Source organism: Hippocampus comes, unplaced genomic scaffold (assembly GCF_001891065.2).
Source record: "Hippocampus comes isolate QL1 unplaced genomic scaffold, H_comes_QL1_v1.1 scaffold51, whole genome shotgun sequence".
In the NCBI taxonomy this organism is placed as follows: Eukaryota; Metazoa; Chordata; class Actinopteri; order Syngnathiformes; family Syngnathidae; genus Hippocampus; species Hippocampus comes.
The window spans coordinates 266,496-282,178 of NW_017805497.1; the positions used below are offsets into that span (position 1 = coordinate 266,496).

The 15,683-nt window shown below is 40.9% G+C and overlaps 2 protein-coding genes across 7 annotated transcripts in view; both read left to right on the forward strand.

Moving 5' to 3' along the window:
• The first annotated feature begins 409 nt into the window (after positions 1–409).
• On the forward strand, positions 410–9,368 carry pgm2 (phosphoglucomutase 2). The gene is made up of 13 exons (XM_019876669.1): positions 410–622; positions 2,232–2,399; positions 2,953–3,144; positions 3,462–3,545; positions 3,620–3,813; positions 4,734–4,923; positions 5,002–5,099; positions 5,499–5,679; positions 5,767–5,860; positions 6,615–6,744; positions 7,124–7,319; positions 8,684–8,817; positions 8,896–9,368. Exons 1-13 carry the CDS (start codon positions 488–490, stop codon positions 8,996–8,998), a joined length of 1,899 nt encoding a protein of 632 aa, XP_019732228.1. The 5' UTR covers positions 410–487; the 3' UTR covers positions 8,999–9,368.
• A 765-nt stretch (positions 9,369–10,133) lies between these two features.
• tbc1d1 (TBC1 (tre-2/USP6, BUB2, cdc16) domain family, member 1) overlaps positions 10,134–15,683 on the forward strand; it is a 35,089-nt gene continuing 29,539 nt past the window's right edge. For 4 of the 6 annotated variants that reach the window (XM_019876663.1, XM_019876664.1, XM_019876666.1 and 1 more), the window contains exons 1-2: positions 10,134–10,326; positions 10,966–11,438. In XM_019876663.1, the coding sequence (XP_019732222.1) occupies positions 10,974–11,438 (465 nt within the window). In that variant the 5' untranslated portion in view covers positions 10,134–10,326; positions 10,966–10,973. Of the gene's footprint in view, positions 10,327–10,965; positions 11,439–14,826; positions 15,048–15,683 lie in introns of those variants that run through there. The other 2 variants (XM_019876667.1, XM_019876668.1) reach the window with 2 other exon arrangements.

Genomic DNA, 15,683 nt, shown 5'->3' on the forward strand with positions numbered 1-15,683 from the left:
TGACGATACGCAAACTCCCCTCACAAACCTCGAATCTACGAGCACTTTGATATCAACCCTCTAATTATGGCACTGATAAATTTGCTCACCTTATGTGTGTCCGAGAAGCTGCGATCATTGTTATTACCACATTTTTGTTAAAGAATGAAGGCAACAAGTGAGGAACTGTGACATTTATTCATTCATTCATTACAGCGCCTCAAGTGGACAGTAATATTTAAACGATCACCCCGACTTTGTAACGTAAAAGAATAGTGAAAGCATGATGAAGTGTGATTTTCATATCAAGCGGGCAATGTTAACAACTCACAATGATATTTTATTTGTACTTATGTATCAAAAATGCTGGCCTTCATATGACGGTTCTCACCGATCAAAAAACAGGAAATTATGTGTTTTCCCATACAACTTGAACGCAGCAGCTCGACAAGGCAGCCGAATCCGCATTAGCGTGTACACTTCCGAGTGGTGGATTATCTAGTGTCACATGGCGATTGCACTTTCAAAGAGAAGAGATCTTCCCTCCGTCATCGGCCAAAGCACCAACATGGAAAACGGTATTTCCAAAACCGGAGACGCTAAACTGGACCAAGCTGTCAACCAATGGCTGCAATATGACAAGGTATGAAGACAGCTGACCTGTTAGCAACCACAGGAATTTTTGATATCCTGTGATATTCCTGATGTTCATATAAAGTCCGCTGTATTTTTGACACATTATGGAGATGCTGATATTTTGTTACGAAACATCTCATGTGGTAAAAAAGTGGACTTTGTGAGGACGCTACTTCCTCCAATGTTCGCTGGTCCTTTAGTGTTATACGCTTCTGGCCTTAATGTAATTTATATTGATAAACTCTAAATTCTAAACTCATGGGTCATTAGTGTATTTTACAATAAATTCTAATCGCCAAACTCATGGTGACGACTAATTCGTCCCGAACTGTCCCTGTCTGTACGAGCACAGCAGGGCATCTTGGATAGGTAACTAGATGGACTCTTTCAACCCCCATAAAGGTAAAAAATAAAAAGTGTACTGCACTCATTGACTGGACAGAGCAAGTACAAGAGCTACATAATGAATTCTGCCTTTGCAGAGACATGCTCAGTTACTCGTAATTTATTTCAGTGGGAGTTTGCTGCTGAGAGGCATGTTATATTTGTATTCTGTTGTTATTACACTTTCATGTTGTTGTAATTGTTTAATCACTATTAATTTAATTTTAGTTTTAATATTGTAGTAGAAATGGATCAACATCGGTGGCCTTGTGGTTAGCATCACAGGTCTGAGTTGGGTTCGAATCAGGACCCCAGCCAAACCGTGCCGTCCTTTGCATGATCTCCACTGCTTGATAAGATAAGACAACCTTTATTTGTCTCACAATGGAGAAATTCCCATGGGCTTTCTCGCCATACCTGGCTTCCTCCCACATTCAAAATTCTCAGGTGTGAATAAAAGTCTGATTGATTGTATGTGTCCTGGTGACCATTCCAGGGTGTACCGTGTCTCTTGCTTAAAGACAGCTGAGATATATTCAAGCTCACTATTGAATCAATTAAAAAGGACTATGGAAAATGGATGGATGCATCACCACTTGTGTTACTCATATGACCGAGAAAAAAATACAAATCTCATTGGGAATTAAAGTAAACATTATCTAACATGGTGTTTAGTTATAATTAGGTAACTGTGCTGCTATTACACAAAACAAGAACATTTAATGATCTGCATTTTTATTTCATCTCCATCCTTCTTGAAAAGCACACTGAGCTGTCCTAGTACAAACAGACACGGAAGATAGGAATGTTCAATGGATGGTATACACATTGTGTGTAATACGTGTAACGTGCATGCAAGCACGTGGTTAGCACAAGCAGTCATTTATTGCCTTCCAATTGACAAGGAATGTCACTAATAAGGTCACATTGGAAAATTGACGCAGACTCCCCAGGAGTCAGCACTGACATACGGTAATTGAGTCAGGTCCTGGCTAAAGCTGAAAGCCTGCAACTAACCATTATTTTAATAATCAATAAGTCTATATTATATTTTTCAATCACTCGATGAATTGGATAAAATAATTGTTTGAAAATGTCCATCCTTTTTCTAAATTACTGGATTTTATTTCAAATTGGCATTGCAGAAAAGTGGCACAAAGGTTGCTGCGCACGCCAAAATATTGACCCAAACGTCACCATTTTGTTTTTACATGTGTGTTTTCACTCCGTAGAATCCAAAGACAGTGTCTGCAGTGGAGAAGCTGCTAAAAGATGGCGCCGTCGAGACGCTAAAGAAATATTTCTCATCCAGGATGGAGTTTGGTACGGCAGGTCTTAGGGCAGCCATGGGCCCCGGCATTGCTTGTATGAATGACCTCACTATCATCCAGACTACACAGGTTAGTTAATGCCTATTGCGTGCGCGCGCACACACTCACGCGCGCACACACACACACACACACACACACACACACACACACACACACACACACACACACACACACACACACACACACGCACACACACATTGGGGCGGTCCACCTGTGTTGCTAGTTCATGTTCTATTTTGTCTGAAATTCCCATGGCAAACAGACAAAACATTTTTTTAGTTTGTCTTTATGCGTCTCAAGAACAAATTCCCTTCAAAGGTTTGGTGGAGGATTTGTGAATGAGTTATCTTGTTTTGCAAGAAAGTGTGCTTGTGGTAGGAATCGAGTGAGGAGGAACTGGGTCATTAATAAAGTGCAAACTTTGATTGGGAGATGTATTACGAAAAGGATATGTTTTATCATTCAGGATGAAGAATTTTATTCTAAAATCACCATTTAAAAGGTGCAAATTTAAAGTGTTCTTTTTCTGTGGTCAATAAAAAGCCTTCTTTTCTGTCTATGTGGAGGAATGAGCTGAACATTGATTTGAAGTCATACTGCCCACTTGTATTCAACTCGACAGGGCTTCTGTCGCTACCTGGAGGAAAATTTTGAGAACTTCAAGGAGCGAGGAGTGGTGATCGGCTATGATCACCGAGCCCACCCTCCCAGCGGGGGCAGCAGCAAGCAGTTTGCCCGACTGGCTGCAGCTGTGTTCATCAGCCAAGGGGTTCCTGTGCACCTCTTCTCTGTCATCACGCCTACTCCCTTTGTGGTAACGTGCCCTTTCATTCTCCCTTTTTACAACTGCTGGAATGACTTCATGACTTCATCGCCAACGTAGTTTATGTCACAGTATAGCACAGTCAAGCACACTTCTGCTACGTGATAACTGGGGCAAAAGTAAGCAAGAGCAAATTCCATTCGCAAAGCACACTTCTGCCATTTGACTACACATGACATAACATCCAGGATAGGTGATCAGCTTGGCTTTGCGTGCCCCTTAGAGTTATGTTTTGAATGCATCTGCTGAGATGTTTAATCCAGTTTGAGAAAATGAGGCTAATCTTTGCTGGTGTTATTTTTTTTTAGCCTTTCACAGTTTCACACCTCGATCTATGTGCTGGTATTATGGTGACTGCCTCACACAACCCCAAACAAGACAATGGCTACAAGGTAACACTGCATTTAAACATATTTGTTTTTATTTTAAGAATGTGCTCATTTTAGAACTGTTTCCTCTAATTTAGGTGTACTGGGACAACGGTGCCCAGATTGTGTCCCCTCATGACAAAGGCATCGCCAAAGCCATCGAGGAAAATCTGGAACCTTGGTCAGAGTCCTGGAATACGGAGAGCGCCCTGAAGAGCCCCTTGCTCAAAGACCCCTATCAGGACATCCACATAAACTACTTCAAGGCCATTCAGAAACACTGCCTTCACAGGTAATCACATAAATAGCAAACAAGTGGACTATTTTTGATTTTTTTTTTTAATACCGAAAGCAAAGAATTGTCCACATTAAAATGCATCCATCCATTTTCTAATCTGCTTATCCTCACGAGAGTCGTGGGTGTGCTGGAGCCTCTCCAAGCTGTCTTCGGGCAATAGGCGCAGTACAGTCTGAAGTGGTTGCCAGCCAATCGCAGGGCACACATAGACGAACAACCATTTGTGCAAACAGTCACACCAAGGGTTAATTTAGAATGTTCCATCAGCTTGCCATACGTGATTTTGGAATGTGGGAGGAACCGGAGTACCCGGACAAAACCCAGGCAGGCACGGGGAGAACATGCAAACTCCACACAGGAAGGCCCGGAGCGGGAATCGAACCCTGCACCTCTGCACTGCATGTGAGGCGGATGTGCTAACCAGTCGACCACCATGCTGCCCATTAAAATGCATTTCACATTAAAATTATATCATACAAATGAAGAATTAGTACCATCATGTTAAATGTACATGCCATTCATGAAGAATGCCAAAATGCAGAGCTTTTTGTTTGATTGTCTTTACTTTTCAGCTGCTAACCCCAGCCACAATTTTCCTTAGATCAGGCAAGATTTTAAAAGGATCTGAATTCAGCTTTGTAATGTAAAAAATATAGTTATACTCTCAACACACACTAGTAAACACAACGGGAAATCTTAAACCCTCTTGTTTTTTTTTTTTGTTTTTTTTTTTTTTAAAGTACCTGTCTTCATGTTGTGGACATAGCCTGTTTTGCACATGAAACCACCATATACTCAAGTATGCTAACACCTATGCAAAATATGTTGTTCCCATATGCAAGGTATGCCACACTACATTGTTAAAACCCACTCACATTCAAAGTAGTGGGTGTGGGCCTTTTTTTTCCTTCCAGGGAATTAAACAAGACTTCTGAGGTGAAAATTGTACATACATCAGTGCACGGCGTTGGCCACACCTTTGTGCAGTCAGCTTTCAAGGCCTTTGACCTTCACCCACCTTACGCGGTGGAGGAACAGAAAGACCCGGACCCAGAGTTCCCCACTGTGAAATACCCCAATCCAGAGGAGGGGGAGGGAGTTCTGGTATGCACAGAACAGTCACCCAAGCATGTGGACAATCATGTTATGTCGGTGCTGTGAATTTGTGTATGTGCTTTGCAGACCCTCTCCTTTTCTTTGGCTGAGACGGAACGGGCCACTGTGGTGTTGGCCAATGACCCGGATGCTGATCGGCTGGCTGTTGCTGAAAGGCAGGAAAGGTGCGTTTATATGCGTACATGATGAATCAGGATTTTAATTTTTTTTAACATTATAGTCTATAAAGAGCTTTTGTCTTTGACTGGCAACCATTTCAAGGTATGCCTTGCCGAAGTCTGCTAGGATCTGCATTCGATGCACACAGGATAAGTGGTATTGAAAATGGATGGATTTATATGTAGAAGTAAACATTTACAGATACAGTTCACCTATTGGTAAATCTTAAGCCGACGATCAATATGGGTGAGCACACGGCATATGCATGGATTTTCTTTTTGGAGGTTAAATTAATTTGGAAATGTCATAAATATAATTTGGACATTGTCTTTAGTGTGGACATCATCAGAAAGGTAAAAATGTTTTGGGCATATAGTGTACATTGTCTTCTTCCTGTCTGCTAGTGGACAGTGGCGAGTGTTCAGCGGTAATGAGCTGGGAGCGTTACTGGGCTGGTGGATGTTCCACTGTTGGAAAGAGCAAATCCCCGATGCTGGTGCTGTGAAAAACGTCTACATGTTGGCCAGCACCGTTTCATCCAAGATTCTGCGTGCCATCGCTCTCAAGGAAGGCTTTCACTTTGAGGTAACGGATACGAATCTCAAAAATGCCATTTTTGGCATGGCCTTTCACTTGGAAATACTGGTTTAATTTGTAGCGACTTTCAAATAGGAAACACTGACAGGGTTCAAATGGATGGGAAACAGAGCCCGAGACCTTTTGGATCGAGGCAAGACTGTTCTGTTTGCCTTTGAGGAGGCCATCGGTAAACGCACACGCTCACGCTCACACTATTAGCTTAACAGCATATATTGCCAAACTACAGAAAACAGAAACTGACCAAACCAGAAAAGTCCAGTTTCTTTGTGGATATTTTTACTTTGATTACTGAGATCTATGAGAACATAAATTTAAAAAAAACACCATTTTTTTAGCATTCTTATCAAGTATTTTATTGATGTTGTGACACTAAGTTAATAATGACTTTGGCAATCAACCTATTGAGGTAATGATGTAATAGAGGGGATCTCCTGATTCGGTCTTTGTGGTGTTCAATTACAGTAATCCTGATCTGCTTCTGATGTCACAAGCTAGTTTTATTTGTGACCTCACAAGTGTCCATGTGATTTAGATTTAGCACAACTGTTGATTTTCTTTCACAAGACCTAAAACGAGCTGGCAGTCGTTACAAATCATTGACAGACATTTGAATTGGAAAGTCCTCCTTTGAGAGCCAATTGTATCACTTCATACATGATGATGGTTGGCAGTAAAAAAAAAAAAAAGAAAGAAAACACAATAGGTTCTATCTACCCAACCACTCTGAATAAGAATAGCAGTATAGACAATGGATGGCTCATCTTTTGTCATTATACCAGCAGAATGACTTTCAGAACCTGATTAAACTGAATATGGCTGTTACAGCACATTGCTCTATCCTGTGTATTGTGTTGAAAGTCAAAGCAGCAACAGTCATCAAATTGCATTGCACGTCGCGTGTGCGTGCATGCGTGTTGCAGGGTACATGTGCAGTGCCTCAGTGTTGGACAAAGACGGAGTGAGCGCAGCTGCGATAGCAGGAGAGATGGTTTCCTACCTGGCTGCTAAACAGAAGAGTCTTTCTCAGCAACTCACAGCCATCTATGAAGAGTAAGATTACACAGTTAGACCTTGAATAGTACCCCCGCCAAGCACTTTGCACTGCTGCCAAAGTAGCTTAACTCGAAAACTCATCAATTTTCATTCAATGAAAATGCCTGAAGTGGATTAATCAATAGCAAACAAGCAACGTTAAAAAAATTAATACATAAAAATGAAAGTTTACAACTATGGCACATAAATAAATATTTAATTGTTTTCAGCTTTGCAAAAGTAATTCTGTCCTTTATTTAACCCATAGCAATACCGCTTGAAGACATGTGGCCTGTCAATGTGACATTAGGACTGCAAGCTGCTACAGCGAATCGACTCTCTCTCTGTCTCTCTCTCACACTCTGTCACTCTCTCTCTCACGCCCTCTCTCTCTCAGGTATGGTTACCACCTCAGTAAGAACTCCTACTTCATATGCCATGACCAAGCTGTGATCCGCAGCTTGTTTGAGCGCTTGCGCAATTTCGGAAGCGGCGGCAAGGACTCCTACCCGAGTAAATGTGGTCCCTTCTCTATCACTGCTGTCCGCGACTTGACCACCGGCTACGACAGCAACCAGCCTGATAACAAGGCTGTACGTATTAACCTTGTTTATTATTATCTTTTTTTTAACACTTGCTATATGAGGTAATAGATGCTTGTTTGTTTAAAAAAAATGTAGGTAAAAGCATCACCGAAAATGTGAAAAAAACTCAAGAGGCTGCTGAGACCTCAGACAATACCTCACCTCAAATCTTTCTAGACAATCACACTGGCAACTGAATTTTACACACCAGTGTTTCCCAAAATTTAATAAGCCACGGCAAAAAAATTTAACGGCACAATACCAAGGAAAAATGTCAAAAAAGAATATCGTGCGGCACGGTGGTTGACTGCTTAGCACGTCGGTCGACTGGATTGCACGTCCACCTCACAGTGCTGAGGTGTAGGGTTTGATTCCGGCTCCGACCTTCCTGTGTGGAGTTTGCATGTTCTCACCATGCCTGTGTGGGTTTTCTCCGGGTACTGCGGTTTTCTTCAAACATTTTTAAAACATGCATGACAGATGAATGGAACCCTCTCAATTGTCCAGAGGTGTGGTTGTGATTGCGAATGCTTGTTTGTCTATATGTGCCTTGCAATTGGCTGGCAACCAATTCAGGGTTTTCCCCCCCACCTACTGCCTGAAGACAGCTGGGATAGCCTCCAGCACGCCCGCGACCCTTGTGAGGATAAGCGGATTAGAAAATGAATGGATGGAAGAATATCTTGAAATTATAATGGTCTCCTCTCAATTGTCTGTACAAATTTATGTACTCACTGTAAAATCTGGGGCTTTTTATTTTGTACAAGCTTTTATTCTGTTCTGTGAATGGCAACAGCTTGATGCACTGGTTAATTTTACTTTCTACCATCTAGTAATGGAGGAGTGTGTAATTGTTCTTCTTGTCACTCTACGTTGCTGGCATTCTACATCAAGGGACAAAGACACATTTGTAATAAATAACTTTTTTTGGTTTTCTGACCAATTAAGTAAAATTAGATAATGTTCCGGCAGCACATCAGAGGATCTCTCAACAGGTGTTTGATTCCTGAATTAACCAAAACATTTCCTGGTTCAATTTAAAAACATGTTTTTTAATTATTTTATTATAAAACAGACCTCTTACACCCACTATTCACCTTTTGACGGCATGAGACAAAGACAACACCTAACAAACGATGAGCGGTATTTCATCATTGCGAGTATTCCAACTAGATGTTTTCAGAGGGTAGTAGCCACTGAGCTTCGTGTCACAGTGTCACCAGCAGAGTCGCAGGAAGACAAAATACCAGTATACCAATATAGGCCCCCCCACACCCTGTACTACGTGTAGTTGAGTAAATGCCTTTCTTTTTTAAAATGGTTTCTTCCTTATCCTTAATCCTTTATTCTCTGCCACATTGTCTGGTCCCCAGATTCTTCCCACCTCCCGTTCCAGTCAGATGATCACATTCACTTTCTCCAACGGGGGCGTGGCCACCATGAGAACCAGCGGCACCGAACCCAAAATCAAATATTACACCGAGCTGTGTGCAGCCCCTGGTAACAGGTACAAAAAGTACAATCACACCCAACTAATGTCAGACAAATTTGCTCATTCTGGCATAATGACATAATCTGTTGACAGTGATTTGGAGCACCTGAAGAAGGAACTGGACCAGCTAGTTGAGGCCATCATTGAAAACTTCTTTGAGCCACAGAAGAACAAACTGCAACCAAAGCCAGAATAGAACTGATGTGTTCAATCACATAATGTTATTATGTCTGTCTTGATTACAAATTTGGTGTCACACAGACCAGAGGACCAGAAGCGACTAGAACAACATTCCTTATGGCTTGAATCACACCAAAAGCTACATTAACTTTAAAAGATTTTTAAGTAGGTCATTTTTTAACAGACTTAGTATTCTTTATGTTCTTAATTTAAATGGGCTCTGGAGCTTTTTGGTCGGTTGTTCAACTGTCTTGATGCACACCGTACATTTTCAGCTGTTACGATGTGTCGTGAAGTTATTGAGTCTTCTTTCACATGAACAGATAGCCTTTCCTGTTTTCTCTGTGTACTGTGGTAATAAACATATTTTATTCCGTTGATCCTGATATTTTTGTATTTATATTTTTAATATAATCTTTTTTCTTTCTCTAACACACTTAGTAATGGTGTTGATAGTAATGGTATTGACGGTATCCAATAGACTACATGATAAATATTTCACATGCAGATAGTTCACATAGTTAAAGAGGCATGCAAATACATCATGAGTTCCAACCACTGTGCCATGAAATTTCATCAGTTGGGCAGCGAGAAAAGATCACATTTCACTGAACTGTTCCAAAAAAAAAAAATATTGCCTACTTATAATGTGCTTTTGATCATCTTTCTATGACAATGATGTACTGTGATAGGCAGAACAACTGAGTGCTCGTCCACTGGATGACAGAAGGTACAATTAAGCTGTTTGCCCACCTGTTGCTACTCATACAACAGAATTTTATTTTCAACTAAACTAGATCTCTCATTAAATAAGATTCTGAGTACAGTGAGACGAGATACCTTGGCTCAAAAGTTGTTTAACACTTGTTTGGGGGCCCTCGTAATGTGTCAGTTTTAGCCATATACAAACTGCAAGGCAATTCAAAAAACAAATAAAACCCCAGCTGATATCCAAAGCCCCCAAGACATCGGTCATCATACGTCGTAATTAATTATTACTTCTTTTTGTTCATCAAAACTTCATTATCATAAATGATAGTACACCCCTGGTGTACTGTCTGTATAATGCATCGTGCTGTATACACTTGACTTGGGTATCCGTGGGCGTGCCCTGAGTATTGTGCACGCAGGCTCCACGCAGTCGTCATGTGTCCTGGCCTGGTGGTTCCTGGAGGCAGAGAGGAACCTAAATTTAACTCAACTAATCACTACTACACAACACCAACCCCACCGTCTCCTTCTCTCCTTCTGGTTCGTTTACGCGGTTGTGTTCACGGGATCACGAATTCCGCGGGATCTCTGGACTCGACTCGGCTTTCTTGGTTCCGCGTCAAAACTAAACAAGTAAGGAGATCAGAGAAAGAGATTTGCACATTTCCGAATGTTTTTTTTCTCGATATTGTTTAAAACATGTTATTTGCAAGGCGACGATTCGATGCAGAATATAAAGTTATGGTAGCACATGTGTACTACTAAATAGCATCTTTTTGATGGGTTGTTGACAGTTATGCCACATAAGATTTTACTGTGGACATCATGAGTATCATGATGCTGTCCTATATGATTTCATAATTACAGAATTGTTGTTTCTCCGAGTCGATTCATGAGGGAATTGTAGATATTCTGACATATTTTGTCAATGTTGAAGGGGAGATCGACCTTCATTTGCTTCTAAATAAGATCCCGGCATTCGTGCGTGCGTGCCCTTGTCACGGTGTTAAGTGCAAACAACACCAGGTGATCATTTCAGCACACCCTCTGAATGACCACCCATCAACCCCCTGCGCTTCCAAATACTGTCAAGGGCAGCAAATTGGAAAATATTTATGGGGGCACCCTGTGAATTGTGGAAAATTTGCTGCCTTTGGTGTTTGAAAATTGTTTTCTGTTACATTTGCTAGTTGATTTGAATTTGATTAATTGTTCAGTCTCAGTCTGTGTGTGCTCCTTTAAAGAGTAATTTCCCCCTATTTTACTTTGCAGAAAGAACCATGAATGGACTTTATTTTGAAGTGAAACCCACAAGGAATATCTCCCGTGGGGTTCATTTATCTTCTGAGTACAATCCATCCATTTCTTCTGAGACAATTTGTGACGATATGATGGAGGAGGCAGTGGAGGAAGCGCAGTACAAACTGACATTAATCGGCTCTCTCCCGGTCCACCGTATGACCACCATGGCGATGCTACCCTGGGTGGTGGCCAACATTAGCAGGTCACAGGAGCCCGGTCCAACTGTGTCGCTATGCGTGTCGCCGTCGTGGGTGCGGTGTGTTTGTGTGCGGACCGAAGGGCTGCTTTGGGACCCCCTGACGCACACTGTGCTGTTTGAGTGCCCACCCCACCAGGTGACCAAGCTCATTCACAATAGCCAGGAGCCTAGCAGTTTTGGATGCCTGCTCAGAGATGCTCCATCCTGTGCCTGTTACGTGTTCAAGTGCCAGGACAGCAACAAGGTAAATGTATGTGTAGCTGTACAGTGAAAAAAAAAAAGACTGACTCTTGTTTACATCTGTTCGCTGTAAAGCTCACCAAATGTGTTATTTTTTTGGTGCTCTTTCTGGAGTACCATAAATTACCGCCAATGCTGTTGCTCAAATTAACAAACAACAGAGGTCTTCTTAGAGCTCCAGCATTGCTACTTGGAGGAGTTTGAAACACTTGGTGAGAGATTTGTCCAAACTTATTCAAAGTGAAACAAACCACAGAACTGAGGTACACGTCAAACATTCATCCACTCTGCTGCATTCTTCCTCTCTTTAAAATACATTAAAATAATCTTATTTAAAAATAACAACTTTGAAATTTTGTCAAATGCCAAATACTCAGAGTGAAAATTCAGTGCTCTTAGTTTATGAGCAATACTGTATTATGCATGCCTATGATACGTAACAATGAGGTAGCATGCAGCCAGCATGAACATTACCTGTGTGGTGCACTGTAAACATGTCAGTGTGTATACATAAACAGTATCACTAGAGTACAAACGTTTTTTTTCTGTCATTGGAATGCTTCATATCAGCTTTACCATAACTGACTACACTAGCACTATATTATTTAAGAATTACAGTACTCCCATTATATGCACAGTACCTCCATGTGGTATTCCACAGGTGTCTATTCTCAGAGACCCCTATTTTAATCTATAACAAATTGTTATGTTCTCCCTGTGCTTGCATGGGATTTCTCAAGCAGCTAGGTGTCCTCCTACATTCCAAAAACATGCTTCTGAGGTAAACCAAAGACTCTAACCATCTGTAAGGTGCGGTTACTTTTTGCCAATGTTCCTTGCAATTGACTGTCGACCACTTCAAGTGCGTACTCCCAATAAGTGCCACAATACTGGCTACTTAGTACAAAGTAGGAGAGGAATACTAGTTAGGAATACTATTGGCCTTATCCTGCTATACGATCTTAACACAGCCTGCGTATTGTTTTGATATTTGTCTTGGGTTTGGGGGTTTTTCGTGTTTAGTACAAGCTCAGAACTATTTGTACCAAGCAGGATGTCCAACTATGTTACTATGGAGACTATTTCCTGTGGCCCTGCGGCTTTTGTGATGTTTGTTGTACAGTTTGGTAGTGTGTGGGTGTGTGGAGGGAGAAGGGGGGAGGGCTGACCACCTGTCACACTACTCTGTCACTGACATTGGTTTTGATCACACTCACACACAGAGGTTTCTGTGGTCCCTGGGCGCAGCTGTGAGGCTTTGAACGCTTACCTAAAATTTAATCAGCAGCATACCAATGTCACATTAAAAAATGCACACACAGACCTGTAAACATATTTACAAAGAAATAATGAGCCAAAAGAAGGCTCCAATCTTGCGACCCCCAAATGACCTTTTCACCGGGATGTCACACTAACGTCCGGTGTCGGTACCAGATGTTGATCGAGCTGCAAGACTGTATCAGGGTCCTTCGGTGGCCTGTGCGCCTGCTGATGGCATCTTGCTTAATATGTCTGTAAAACATTCCTTTGCCTTTATAAGATAAGATAAGATAAGACAACATTTATTTGTCTCACAATGGAGAAATTCCCAATTTACAGCAGCAAAATTGTGGATAGGAGCTGCTGGAAAGGCAGCCACTCTCACGGCGCCATCTTTATATCTATGCTTGTTTCCCCTGGATGTTGTGTTTGTATGTTCTGAGGAACACCTGGGAATTTAAATAACGACACAGAGCTGTTCTGTAAATTGTGGCTTTCACGGAAGATGTATTTTTTGGGGGTGCTGGCATTGCTAGCTACCTTACTGCAAGTTGTTGTCGTAGAACAAAAGTGCTCAGTTGTTATATAGTGAAGAAGAGGCGAAGTTACGAACACTGAATTGAGTACTACACAGTTCTCAGCCTTGCGCATGTTTTGAGCAATTATCTTCAAACAAGTTTAACTCATGTTTATCTACCTACCTGAAATTGAATTGTTGATCATATTTTTCCTTGTGCCCATTACTGCCATCTTATATGGTGACATCACAAAAATTGAAGAAAAAAAACCCCACACAGACACAAACTTTTTAGGGGAATTACCCCTTTCGATGCTGACTGAGCTGAGGTTTTACTGTGACGGTTAGTGGTGCGCTTGTAAAATTTAGTTTGTTAAATTTTTTAAATTACTATTAAAGTAACCACTAGATGTCACTATTACTTGTTGTTTGCCGGCATTTTTTTTCTTTCATTCAATTCCAGTTGCACAGTGAATACAGTATTAATCTGACGAACAAATTGATTTCGTTTTCTTAAGTATACATTGGTACATTGATAGTATATGTTTTCCCGTTATTTATTTTGTCATTCCATTTGTCAAGAGGCTAATAAAAACGGTCTACTGAATAGATTATGGTCTCTTATCACAGTAATCAGAAATCAGTAAATCCATCAGACAGTAAATTCTGTGATGCGTTTCATCGTTGTACAGTATAAAATTTGATGGATGCTGATTATGTGAGAGGTAGCGGTTCGGGAAATGGATGCATGGATGGAGGGATTATTTTACATAACGCAAACATTATTTTTGTATGATTTAGAAGTGTTTATCCGCCATCCATTATAATGCTTGTCTTCATTTGAGTTGTTGAGCTGGACCGTAACTCAGATGATTTTTGTGCAAGAAATGGGGTACACGCTTGACTGGTTGCCAGTCCACTGAGAGGCACATGTAAAAAAAAAAAAAAAAAAAAAAAAAGTAGTGACACTCAAATTCAGATGGACAATTTAGAGCCTACAATTAACCCAAACTGCATTGGAGTGCAACATGCCTACTCCATGCAGGAAAATTGGATTGAGGCCAAATTTGTCCAACTCAAAGAAGGCAAAGATCATAAAAATGTTATTTTTATATTGCAAATGGGGGATTCCAAAAACAGACACTTGTGTCACTCCAATGGCAGTCCTTTAAATTTGTGAAATCCATTCAATTAAAACTGAACAACCACACCCCAATCTTAAAAAATGCATATAAAAAGTGTTTAATAAAATAAAATGTATGAACTAGTTAGGCATAATATAACTGCAAGTTGTTGTACGGTTGTAAATACTGTACTGTATATCCCAGGTGGTTTGTTCTTCTGTTTGGGTGTGTTCCACACAGGAAATGTTTTATATTTATTGCCCAGTGTAACGGTGCAATTACTGTACTTCTGCCGGCAACCGCCCACTGGAGATTTGAGTGAGGGTCTTTCCTCTTATTGGTGGATTTAGCCGCATTATTTTTTTGTGTTACCCGGATTGAAGACGGAAGAAACTCCGCTTCATGTACAAAACAAGCACACCACCCGTGTCACGTGCGAGGGAGAATGTGTAAAAAACGACTGGGTGGTCTTACTTTGGAAGGTAAAAAACGGATGTTGCGCTGACACTTGTTGGCTAATTTGACGCTTAATCTCAGGCTCCTCGGAGTTTGGGAGCTAGATTAATTTTGCAATGAAATAATTTTGGAGCAGGGTTTTTTGTCTTTGAACAATTTAACAACATTCGCCGTGTATACGGAGTTTATGGCTGATGGGATGAAAGCGCGACTCCAGCGATTCAACCTGTTCAACACCAAGCAGGGACCCAAAGATGTAAGTAGAGCTCTGGGAAGTTTTTCCTGAACTTTATGGCACAGGGAGAAGTGAACTGTTTAGGCTAACAGTAGCCGACGCCGCTTCTGCTCGTTGAGAGGGGCATACTGTCGCACTTGGACATTTATGTCGAGTTTATGGCCGTTTATGTTTAAAAGTAAACCGCACTAATTATACAACGTTGTGGCGTGACTACCGAATGGTCACCACCTGCCGTGTAATATTGAATACTGTTTTCATTTTGAATAGTAGCATGATAGCTAACGTAATCACTTGACGTTAGCATCACCGAGCTCAAATTTGGGAACTTTTTATCGAAGTGTTGCTGTTACCACAGGTGGCAAAAATACTCGTATGTAGAAGCACTGTTGCTAGTGTGGATATCTATCTATCTATCTATCTATCTATCTATCTATCTATCTATCTATCTATCTATCTATCAACAAATAGAAGAATTTTAAAAGTACTTATGAGAGAATTTTTCAGTGAATTAATTTCAATGCCTGTTTTGATAACTTGGCACAACGGACACCCAAATCGATAATTAATTAACACAGTGATTATACTGAGATTAATTGTATTTTTTTTAATCACTTGAGCGATAGACTTGCATGATAAACTGAATCCCCACCACCA

Coding starts and splice junctions, on each gene's coding strand:
- pgm2 (XM_019876669.1), top strand. CDS start 488: ATGGCGATTGCACTTTCAAAGAGAAGAGATCTTCCCTCCGTCATCGGC. Junction 2,400..2,952: donor CTATCATCCAGACTACACAG/GTTAGTTAATGC, acceptor TCAACTCGACAG/GGCTTCTGTCGCTACCTGGA. Junction 3,145..3,461: donor TCACGCCTACTCCCTTTGTG/GTAACGTGCCCT, acceptor ATTTTTTTTTAG/CCTTTCACAGTTTCACACCT.